The sequence below is a fragment of the Oncorhynchus masou genome, unplaced genomic scaffold (genome assembly GCF_036934945.1).
Source record: "Oncorhynchus masou masou isolate Uvic2021 unplaced genomic scaffold, UVic_Omas_1.1 unplaced_scaffold_1125, whole genome shotgun sequence".
In the NCBI taxonomy this organism is placed as follows: Eukaryota; Metazoa; Chordata; class Actinopteri; order Salmoniformes; family Salmonidae; genus Oncorhynchus; species Oncorhynchus masou.
The window spans coordinates 130723-142982 of record NW_027000987.1 but is presented as its reverse complement, the minus strand read 5'-3'; the positions used below and the strand labels follow the sequence as shown (position 1 = coordinate 142982).

General features: G+C 42.6%; 2 protein-coding genes and 1 pseudogene across 2 annotated transcripts; 1 reads left to right on the top strand and 2 right to left on the bottom strand.

Moving 5' to 3' along the window:
* The window catches only part of LOC135529249 (kelch-like protein 23), a 7436-nt pseudogene extending 3654 nt beyond the window's left edge, over window positions 1-3782 (bottom strand).
* Window positions 3404-6082, bottom strand: LOC135529252 (pyridoxal phosphate phosphatase PHOSPHO2-like). Its single transcript, XM_064958097.1, has 2 exons — window positions 5934-6082; window positions 3404-5310 (listed from the first exon to the last, which is right to left on the bottom strand). Exon 2 carries the CDS (start codon window positions 5283-5285, stop codon window positions 4554-4556), a length of 732 nt encoding a protein of 243 aa, XP_064814169.1. The 5' UTR covers window positions 5286-5310; window positions 5934-6082; the 3' UTR covers window positions 3404-4553.
* A 1217-nt stretch (window positions 6083-7299) lies between these two features.
* On the top strand, window positions 7300-12128 carry LOC135529251 (synapse-associated protein 1-like). The gene is made up of 9 exons (XM_064958096.1): window positions 7300-7631; window positions 7808-7926; window positions 8096-8162; window positions 9844-9917; window positions 10069-10208; window positions 10562-10713; window positions 10883-10944; window positions 11092-11245; window positions 11529-12128. The coding sequence occupies exons 1-9, from the start codon at window positions 7424-7426 to the stop codon at window positions 11654-11656; spliced, it is 1104 nt and encodes a 367-aa protein (XP_064814168.1). The 5' UTR covers window positions 7300-7423; the 3' UTR covers window positions 11657-12128.
* Window positions 12129-12260: the final 132 nt, after the last annotated feature.

The window sequence follows — 12260 nt, the reverse complement described above, 5'->3', positions numbered from 1 at the left end:
CCCAGACAGTTGTCGACGTCGAGGAGACGAACCAGGAAGTTCTCACAGGCCGTTTTCACGGCTCCGAACTGCAGCAGGTCTGCAGCCTCCAGCAGAGACTCTACATTCCACTGGGTAATTGAGGCCTGGGAGGGAGACAGTTTAGAGTTGCGTCCCAAATAGCAGCCTATTGTGCACTACTTTTGACCAGCACCCTTATTGCACTTTCTGAGAATAGGGTGCCATTTGGGATGCAGGAAATAACCTACACTATATATACAGAAGTATGTGAACACCCCTTCAAATTAGTGGATTCGGCTATTTCAGCCACACCCGTTGCTGACGGGTGTACAAAACCGAGCACACCGCCATGCAATCTCCATAGACAAACATTGGCAATAGAATGGTCTGACTGAAGAGCTGAGTGCCTTTTAACGTGGCACCGTCATAGGATGCCACCTTTCCAACAAGTCAGTTTGTCAAATTTCTGCCCCGGTCAACTGTAAGTGCTGTTATTGTGAAGTATAAACGTCTCAGAGCAACAACGGCTCAGAAGTGGTAGGCCACACAAGCTCACAGAACGGGACCGCCGAGTGGAACTCACTACCGAGTTCCAAACTGCCTCTGGAAGCAACGTCAGCACAAGAACTGTTTGTCAGGAGCTTCATGAAATGGGTTTCCATGGTCAAGCAGCTGCACACAAGCCTAAGATCACCACACGCAATGTCAAGCGTCGGCTGGAGTGGTGTGAAGCTCGCCACCATTGGACTCTGGATCATTGCAAACGCGTTTTCTGGAGTGATGAATCACACTTCACTACCTGGCAGTCCAATGGACGAATTTGGGTTTGGTAGAAGCCAAGAGAACGCCGACTGCCCCAATGCACAGTGTCAACTGTTTTGGTGGAGCAGGAATAATGTCTGGGGCTGTTTTTCATGGTTCGGGCAAGAGACCTTAGTTCCAGTGATGGGAAATCTTAACGCTACACCACGCAATGACATTCTAGATGATTCTGTGCTTCCAAGATTTGTGGCAACAGTTTTGGGGAAGGCCCTTTCCTGTTTCATTATGACAATGCCCCTGTGCACAAAGCGAGGTCCATACAGAAACGGTTTGTTGAGATCAGTGTGGTAAAACTCGACTGTCCTGCACAGAGCCCTGACCTCAACCCCATCCAACCCCTTTGGGATGAATTGGAACGCTTTTGTTAAGCCCATAACCATGTGTGTGAGGTGGACACTGTTGTTAAACCCATAACCATGTGTGTGAGGTGGACACTGTTGTTAAACCCATAACCATGTGTGTGAGGAGGACACTGTTGTTAAACCCATAACCGTGTGTGTGAGGTGGACACTGTTGTTAAACCATAACCACTGTTGTTAAACCCATAACCATGTGTGTGAGGTGGACACTGTTGTTAAACCCATAACCATGTGTGTGAGGTGGAACTGTTGTTAAACCCATAACCATGTGTGTGAGGTGGACACTGTTGTTAAACCCATAACACTGTTGTTAAACCCATAACCATGTGTGTGAGGTGGATACTGTTGTTAAACCCATAACCGTGTGTGTGAGGTGGACACTGTTGTTAAACCCATAACCATGTGTGTGAGGTGGACACTGTTGTTAAACCCATAACCGTGTGTGTGAGGTGGACACTGTTGTTAAACCCATAACCATGTGTGTGAGGTGGACACTGTTGTTAAACCCATAACCGTGTGTGTGAGGTGGACACTGTTGTTAAACCCATAACCGTGTGTGTGAGGTGGAAACTGTTGTTAAACCCATAACCATGTGTGTGAGGTGGACACTGTTGTTAAACCCATAACCATGTGTGTGAGGTGGACACTGTTGTTAAACCCATAACCATGTGTGTGAGGTGGACACTGTTGTTAAACCCATAACCATGTGTGTGAGGTGGACACTGTTGATAAACCCATAACCGTGTGTGTGAGGTGGATACTGTTGTTAAACCCATAACCGTGTGTGTGAGGTGGACACTGTTGTTAAACCCATAACCGTGTGTGTGAGGTGGACACTGTTGTTAAACCCATAACCGTGTGTGTGAGGTGGACACTGTTGTTAAACCCATAACCGTGTGGAGGTGGACACTGTTGTTAAACCCATAACCGTGTGTGTGAGGTGGACACTGTTGTTAAACCCATAACCGTGTGTGTGAGGTGGACACTGTTGTTAAACCCATAACCGTGTGTGTGAGGTGGACACTGTTGTTAAACCCACCATGTGTGTGAGGTGGACACTGTTGTTAAACCCATAACCATGTGTGTGAGGTGGACACTGTTGTTAAACCCATAACCATGTGTGTGAGGTGGACACTGTTGTTAAACCCATAACCATGTGTGTGAGGTGGACACTGTTGTTAAACCCATAACCATGTGTGTGAGGTGGACACTGTTGTTAAACCCATAACCATGTGTGTGAGGTGGACACTGTTGTTAAACCCATAACCATGTGTGTGAGGTGGACACTGTTGTTAAACCCATAACCGTGTGTGTGAGGTGGACACTTGTATTGTTTCCAAGTAGATTTGTTTAAGACGACCAAGAACCACTCTGTGTGACCCTGGTTTATCCCACTGCAGTAAAAAGTTACATGTGACCATGTCAATATTAAAACAATAGACACAACATGTGTAAAAGTAAAAACACAATTTTAATGATAACTAAATGACGTTTGAGACGCCATAAGCAATCATAGACCATTTTGCCTTTTGGTGGGCCGTCATTGTAAATAAGAATTTGTTCTTTAACTGACTTGCCTAGTTAAATAAAGGTTAAAAAACATACCATTTTTTAATATTAGGCTACTACATTCACATAACGGACAGTCACTCATAAATGGTCTCAGAGGTGTAGCCTACCTTGGAGGTGTACACATAGTTCACCAGAGTCGTCAGCACCTCCACATCTACCCCAGCTAGTCTGATGACACTGTGGGACCTCTCTCTCATATCGGCTGTGAACATGGCTCTGAAGTAGGAACTACGGGAGCACAGAGCCACTTTATGGCAGTGGAAGAGCTCCCCTGTAGAGCACTGTAGAGCTATGTCAGTAAACAAGCCTTCTGTGTAGTATTCTCCGAGGGCTTCTAGAACCTCCGTGGAATGGGTTGGGTCACAGAAATCATAGGTGTAGAAGGATTCTGGCCACTCCTGTCCCTTAGATGACATTGTGTTCCTGAAACACGAGACATTAAATATCTTAATGTCCACTTTAAAAATGTATGCCATTGCCTTGTCACATCCATGCATTATACATTAGTAATACGGAACAGCTGACGTTGGACGTCCCTGTCCCTTTACACATGTGGTTATACTGATGTTATTAAGACAGGCTATGGTCTGCAGGATGCAAACCGCAATGGGAATTAGTTTCAACATGACATTTAAATGAATGAAGCTTGATAGAATCAAACTGGGTTTATTGCTAAAACAGAAAACATTGCATAATGAACATTTTGCAATACTGTAAGCAGCAACACCTTGCAAAAAACGATGAACTGAGCACAGATAGTAAACATACATGGATTTGCAATGGATCCAGAGAGTATTTGATCATGTAATCTATTAGTGGTCTTATTTAAAACACAATGTAATGCATTCACATAGGACCTACATACACTTGACAGAATACGTTTCAATCTAAATAGTCCCGAGTGGAGATCATTAACACAGTTCACTGAACAATAGCCACACATCTACCTGCTCGACATGGTTTTATCGTCCTGTTGTTAAAGCATCCTCTGTTTTGAGCGAGTCAAAAGGCATCACACGCCATCTGTTGTAAATCCTTATTTATGCGCAATTCCCTTGTAAACCAACCAATCTAATAAACGCCGGACATTCCGCTATTTAGTTTCGTTATCTATTTCGGCTGACGCGGCAGGCGCTCAGCTGATGTGACAGAGCATCTCAGCCGCAGACAGCAGCGCCTCTGATAATCTTACCAGCCGCAAATAACAGCGTTCGACCAATCACATTCACCGCGCCTCGTCCTACTATCAGCGTATTGACACAAAGGGACAGACAGAGGGTTATCTTGGGAGGCAGGGAGACGGGGTCACGGTCCACGAAACCGCACTGCTGAAGCAGTAATCGGCCATTTATATAATAACACTCACAATAGAGCCTAGTAGAGACAACAGATAATTGCACTGTTAATACACAGGACTGGTAATACATTTTGCACATAGATAGTGCCCTAGTAAAAAGTGATGCCAATATCTTTTATTGACTGTACATCCTAGAATATATATTTAATTATAAACAGATATAACATGTAATTTACAGGTGTGATTTGTTTTTTCCTTTTCTGTTTATTGGGTTCTGTATCTCTCTACATTTGCTAAAGACAAAAATAAGCACAAAGATGTACATTCATTTGCATCTGAACCTGAGAGAGTGATGTGATACAGTCCCGCTGATTTAAAATATGATCTTCAAAAACTTTTCAAAACAGGACAAAGACACAATCACAATCCTTCCCTCACAAGCATTTGGTATACTTTTTAATCGTTGCAAGTACACTTCATTTAGTATGAGAAAGAGCTGTACCCTACAGGGGAACACATGCTTTCAGTTCCATCAGGATCTCTTTTCCGCTTGTCCATCCTACGACTCTTGGGTTCGATGAACCCTCTCCTTGTTGTGCACTCTGTCTAGAGAGCAGCCTCTCCAAGGTGTAACCCTTTCTAGGGAACACCACATCTCCTTCCCTTAGACTGTTGGAAGGGCAAAGGTCGTTCCCTCCGTCCCCTACATAGAAAGTTCTCTGATACTCAACCCCTCCCTTCAACTGCCCTGCTAGGAAATCAGCCAGCACTTTCCTCTTACACAGATTGACAGGGCACTGGCTACACTGGTGAGAATGGTAACATTCTATCTCCATGTAGCCACGCTTGTCAAACGCAGCCGGATTGGTGAAGACTTGGTCGACCGCGTCTTGAACCCCAGACACCTGCAGTATCCAGTCGATGAACACTGTGTTTGAATCTGAGATAATGATGCAGTCAATGTCGTTCTTGTTACTGACGATGAACGTCAACAGTTCAATCATTCCATCTGTAAACGGTATTGTCTCCATCACACTTCGGATTGTATCGGGGCTGATGTCCTGGTCTCCTATATAGGACATGACTCTGCCCATGTACTCTGTCCAGCGTCCCTTCTGGCAGGAGTTCTTGACCAGGTCTGGCAGGCATTGGTCCGGGATACACTGAATGACCCAGGTGTCACTGTTGTCATCCACCAAGGTGTGGTCGAAGTCAAACACTAGCAGAGTCTTCATGATGATTCTCCTCTGCTGCAAAACACTGGTGGAATAGGTTTGTTAGAAGAGACACGGACAGGCAGCCAGACACAGAGAGAGACAGAGAGGGGTGAGAGAGAGAGAGAGAGAGGGTGGGTGAGAGAGAGACAGAGAGAGAGGGGTGAGAGAGAGAGAGGGAAACAATTCTTTTTTTATGGTATTGTCTGCTTTGCTTAGTATTAGGAATTTGAAATTATTTATACTTTTAATACTTAAGTATATTTTAAACCAAATAGTTGTAGACCTTTACTCAAATACAAATGGTTTCAGACCTTTACTCAATATTTTACTGGGTGACTTTTAATTGAGTAATTTTCTATTAAGGTATCTTTACTTTTACTAAAGTATGACAATTGAGTACTTTTTCCAACACAGGGGAGGGGGCAGGCGGACAGACACGAAAGAGAAAGTGAAAAAGGCTAGTGACCGAGCAGTATCTATCTAGCTAGCTACTGAATGACTAAGAGTGTTCTTTGGACTGTCTGCTGACTAGCTCGGAACTGGCTAGCTAACAGTCAATCTATTACACACCAAGTACAGTAGCTAGCTCATTTTACGTCGTTCTAAACAGTAAACTGCTTGTCAAATAATATATGTATCATTGTGTGTATTCACTTAGGATCTTACCCCACACTGTTGTTACACCGTTAACACAAATGTAAATTTAGATGCGTGACATCGCCGGTTGGATCTTAAACACACACTTGATACATGTCGCGTTCTAAACAACTGGGAACCATTGAGACACAGATAGAACAATGAGACAGATGTTCCACCGGATGTATAAATGTGAAGCATCCGCTTGGCGTTTCCACTCACTACCAAATTTGGAAAAAACGACGTCAAATCATCAATGTGGAAGTGAGTGGTAGTGAGAGGAAGCCCAGTGGCCCGCAGTGGGAGAAATAAGATGGAACTCGATGGATTTTGGCTGAGATCCTTCACATTTTCTCATCGACTAAACATTTGATCTCAGTACAGTTTTCTGTTCCCAAAACTAGAATATGTTACGAACAGAGTGAACTAAGTTTTGTAGACTTTACCAAAGTTAAAAAAAACATTGCGTTGTTTAGAATGAGTGTGAAGGCGATTGAGTTATTGCAAAGTGCACTTTACAGAGTAGGCGTTCCCTAATGGAAATATGCAAATTCGTACTAGAACTCGCCAATAGAATCTCTCTAGCTCGTTGTTGGCTCTGCCCACCCATCTTGCTTGTTCTGCCCACTAGAGTCATTTGTTCCCGTTTGAAACGACAGGCTGTGGTCTATCTTGGTTTAATTATAAAGACGATTTTAATTGAGCCGCTCGGACCTCGGAAATCTCCGACTTCGGAGCGTTCAAGCAGAGACACTTTTGAGGAGATGGGTATGAACGTATGAACGTTCGTTGCCCATGCGTTGTCAATGGGCCGCGTGGTGCATTCTGGGTGATTCTGGGACAAGGACCGTTCTCCTTCAAATAGTGAATTGGAGTTAATTGGGCGCTAGCGCAAAAACCAAACATTAGCATTAATTTCGTCAAAAATAAGTACAACATGCTACTATTTTCCAAGATGTGAGATAATTAACTTGTTCTCTGTTATATCATATAGCTTTGGAATCATGATATTACGTACGCAAACTCGAGAAAAAAACAAGCCCCGACCTGAAGAACAATGATTTCATGATTTGACATTGTTTTTTCCGAGTTCCCAGTTTTGTTGAAAGCACCAATACTTCATTTGTTTCGTATCACTGTCTAACTAACCAATGAAAAGGGACATCACTGTCACCTGTTGGTGTGGAATGAGAAGTAGTGAATAAAATACAGTGGGTCAGATTGGAGAGTTATCTGGCAAAGCGGTCAATTTTTTTCTTCTTAAATAACACACTGTTGTTCGAATCCCACATTTGATCTGATAGCGATACTGTTACAAAACGATATAGATGCTAACATTTCCCAGATGTAACAGCAGGCGGCAGTAATGCGCTCGCGTTGTATTTATTATGAAGAAAAACAAGAACAAGAATCGCACCGTTTCCTGGTGACGTAAACACAGAACCATGAAGGTAAAATTCTAAGCACTTAGTTTACAATCAATTTTCTATCATAGCTACAACCGAAAGACATCGGCGAAAATGTTCAAAGGGTGGGGAACGTGGCTGGGTATAGAGAACACCTCGACGACAGAGGAGAGCGAAGTGGCTGACGTTGCTGTGGAGGAGAAAATTGTTCAAGACCAAAATGAAGTAAACAAACAACACGAACCTCCAGCAACAGAAGAACTGGGGCAGGAGGACGGAGACACTGTCCAACTCATCTCTCAGCAAGCTAAAGGATTCGGTGGTAAGGAAGATTATAGATGGTTTCATTTGTATTCATGTGAAAAGTGAATTACAGACTAATAATGATTATGTAGGCCTAAGAGACAACAATACATTGTTTGCCTGACAAAACTTGAATGACAATGCCATCTGAAGCTGAGAATTGATCCAGGTTTTATATTCTTGTTACATATACAGGCTTAATATTCAACTTTGCCAGCAATGCTACCAAGAAGATCTCCAACTCTGTGGCAGAGACCGCACACACCATCAAGAAGAGCGTGGAAGAAGGGAACATAGATGGAATCTTTGACAAGGTGCATGGCATACTAAACTGTCCTGAGTCCTGTTTGACAAGGAGGGTGTTTTAGTGTTAGCATAGGTTGCTATATAACACCCCTCTGGTGTTAGCTCAAAACCGCTGATTTCTTGAAGCTTTGCGGTTTCTGTCTTGTAACATCACATGTCTGTGTTTCTGTTTTCCAGACTATTTTGGGGGATTTCAAAAAAGAACAGGACAAATTTGTCCAAGAAAAGAAAGCTAAGAAATCAGGTCAGTGTGGAGACATAACATCATACCCACTTGAGATTAGCTTACCTTCCACTCCTTGTACTCTGTGTCCTCAAATCAACATTTGTCACGTGCACAGCAAGGTTATTATTGTTTAGTGTTTTTATATTCGTTTCTATTCATTGTCAGATTTTTATTTGACATTCGGTTTATTTATTTAGTTTTCAGATGCACTTGATTAGTTTTTATTTGGTTAAGGTTTTATGAAAATATTAATATTTTTGTTTTCATATGATTTTGTTTTAGTGTTGGGGACAGACAGTAGCCTATGCATGGGAGGCTAGTAGCCTGTGTGTGTATATGTATAGTTGTTTTGTTTTTGGGGATGTCACTTCCTGCCACTGGGGGGGCAGTAATAGGTTTAAAGGAAGACTCAGCGAGATGACGTAGATCAGTGGTTTCCAAACTTTTTATAGTCCCGTACCCCTTCAAACATTCAACCTCCAGCTGCGTACCCCCTTTAGCACCAGGGTCAGCGCACTCTCAAATGTTGTTTTTTTGCCATCATTGTATGTAAGCCTACCACACACACACACTATAGGATACATTTATTGAACATAGAATGGGTGTGAGTGAGTTTGTCGTCACAAACTGGCCTGTGGGAAGTGACAAAGAGCTCTTATAGGACCAGGGCACAAATAATAATAATCAATAATTTAGCTCTTTATTTAACCATCTTACATATAAAAACTTTATAAACTTTTGTTCATCAAAATTGTGAATAACTCACCACAGGTTAATGAGAAGGATGTGCTTGAAAGGATGCACATAATTGCAATGTTGGGCTGTATTGGAGAGAGCAGTTTTAAATAATTTTCAACACACAGTCTGTGCCAGTATTTCGTTTTCATGCCAGTGAGGGCCGAGAATCCACTCTCACATAGGTATATGGTTGCAAAGGGCATAACAGCACGATTTGCCAAGGCAGGATACTCTGAGCGCAGCCCAATCCAGAAATCTGGCAGTGGCTTCTGATTAAATTACATTTTCACAGAACCGCTTATTTCAATTTGGATGAGGCTCTTGTTCAGATATGGGTAAGTGGACTGGAGGCAGGGCATGAAAGGGAAAACGAATCCAGTTGTTTGTGTCATCCGTTTCAGGAAAGTACCTGCGTAATTGTAGTTATCACATTTGCGTCTCTTCGATGGTCCGTGTCTGTTGTTCGATGCTCTCTGCGCTTTTAACGGACCTCTGAGACTATCACAGTGCAGGTGCATTTATACGGAGACTTGATTACACACAGGTGGATTGTATTTATCATCATTAGTCATTTAGGTCAACATTGGATCATTCAGAGATCCTCACTGAACTTCTGGAGAGAGTTTGCTGCACTGAAAGTAAAGGGGCTGAATAATTTTGCACCCCCAATTTTTCAGTTTTTGATTTGTTAAAAAAGTTTGAAATATCCAATAAATGTCGTTCCACTTCATGATTGTGTCCCACTTGTTGTTGATTCTTCACAAAAAATACAGTTTTATATCTTTATGTTTGAAGCCTGAAATGTGGCAAAAGGTCGCAAAGTTCAAGGGGGCCGAATACTTTCGCAAGGCACTGTACCAGTAAACATGATCATAGTTATACATACATGCATATATACATGCATATATACATACATACATACATGGTGGAACTAAAATTGTTTCTTCTTGTTCCCCTCCAGACACAGCTGTACCACCATGGGTTGGCTACAGTGAGGAGGAGACCATGCAGCAACAGATCCTGGCTTTGTCCGCTGTTAGTAGCATTTCTAACATTGTCTGTCCACATTGTGCACTTAAGAGTTTGTGATTTGATTACATCCAATTGGATCTCATCACTGTCAGAGTGCATTGTGTTGATTGATTGATTTTAAATTCATCACAACTTTATTGATCTGTTATTCCAGGACAGGAGGAACTTCCTGAGAGACCCACCAGCTGGAGTTCAGTTCCAGTTCGACTCTGAGCAGATGTATCCTATCGCCATGGTGATGCTGCAGGAAGATGAGCTACTGAACAGGATGCGCTTCGACCTGGTCCCCAAACAGTCAGCAGACAGCTATTACAAATCTAATGCATTGCAAATCCATTATTGCACTTCAAACATGCCTCGATTCAACTCAGAATTATTTACAGATAGAGATTGCAGGCATAAAGTTGGCCTGTTGGCTAATGTTGGATGATGCCAATCCTGTCCATTGATAAGCCTCTTAGAACCAGCCAGGTTGCTGCATTCAATTGAAAAAGAATGGTGAGCTATATCGCTCAATCAGACTGGTTCACAAAGCTTTGACCAGCCTTTGAAATTGGAAGAACTGTACACGTGTTTCCATCCATATCAAGTTATCGATTAACCCTTCAGTATATGTTACTTCCATATTCAATGCTCTGTATGTTTAGAGTGAAGGAGGATGTGTTCTGGAGGAACTACTTCTACCGTGTGTCCCTGATAAAGCAGTCGGCCCAGCTCACGGCCCTGGCAGCACAGCAGCAGGCTGTGGACCACAGAGAGGAGCAGAAGCCCATCAGCCCGGAGGGTGTCAGCCTCACAGGTACTCTATTCTGTTCTATGATTGGTCGGAATTCAGTGTGTGGGATCCTGACTCGTCCCTAACTAAAAACACTGCATTGGTGTTATGTGCAAAGCAGAGCAATTGGTGAACTACTGTCAAGCAACAGTTTATAGCCTAACTTCTGTTTCATGTTGTTGTTATCATGCAGAAAATACCATCAGACCAAAAACACCTCCAGTATCCATTAGTGACATTCCCAAGAGTGGAGAGGTGAGTCAATGTTTTGTTTTTCTGAAGGAAAGTCAGCCCCTTTGAATAATTCTGTGCACGTCTATATATAGACCACTGAAATACTGTATAAATATCAAGTCAAATGTATGAAATGGTCTGGATTCTCTTTTTAATGTTGTTAAATAGCAGGAGGAAGAGGAGAATGAGATCTCCACCAGCCCTGGGGTCTCTGAGTTTGTGAGCGATGCCTTTGACTCCTGTAACATCGACCATGAAGACCTGAGGAAAGAGATGGAACAGCTGGTGCTGGACAAGAAGGAGGACACTGCAACTCCAGAGGGTCAGTTCTAGAACTATTAGAACATATCTAGAGTAACAAACAACCAGCAAGAACTCCAGAGGGTCAGTTCTAGAACTATTAGATCATATCTAGAGTAACAAACAACCAGCAAGAACTCCAGAGTTCTATTGGGTGATTTCACTGGAACCTGGAAAGGGCTTGGATTTAATATAATGGCTCAGGTGGTAGAGCTGGATGTTGAATTAGAGGAGAGTGAATGGCATGTGGTGTTGTTTTCTCTTCAGTCTGTAGCATTGATCTCATAATGCTGTTATTTGTTCAGAGGAGACAGCAGACTGGGAGAAGGAACTCCAGGCAGAGTTACAGGAGTATGAGGTGGTGACGGAGGCAGACAACAAAGATGACAACTGGGATAAAGAGATCGAGAAGATGCTTCAGTTGGACGAGTAGAGTGATGACCGACCCATCTTGCTTCAGTCTAGTATCTCTTGATATGAGAGAGAGCACCATGAAGGATCAGAAACCATGACCGTGTCTCGTCTAGACCATAGAAATAGAATGGTATAGAAATGAAGGGAACTGCTGCATACAAACAATTAACTGTTTGTTTCAGCACGCTCTAGAATGGGAACATCTATGGGGTGTGTTCTGATCTGGTGGTGGTCAGGTGTTGAAATACTGTATAATATACATTTTCTGTCTGTACAGTTTAGTGGCTGGCTGTCATTTTAGCTGTGAACGTTTATGGCCGAGGAGGCAACTGACATATTGCATATTGTTATTTTTTTTCTCTATTCTGCTCTTTTCTTTTTCTGGAATTCTTTTGCAGTTGGGATGTGTACATCTCTCCAAATAGTACTTGTTTCTGTGCTACTCAAAATCCTGCTTTCAGTTTTTCCCTAATAAATATACTTCTTTCCAATTGTCTAAATGTCTTTCCTTAGTGAAAACTACAGACATATTGTTATATCGAAAGGGCTGTATAGGGAAGGGTTTCGTTTTGGTGTTGTTTATGCAACATGACAATAGGGTCAAGCAGCCCCGCCCCGTCATT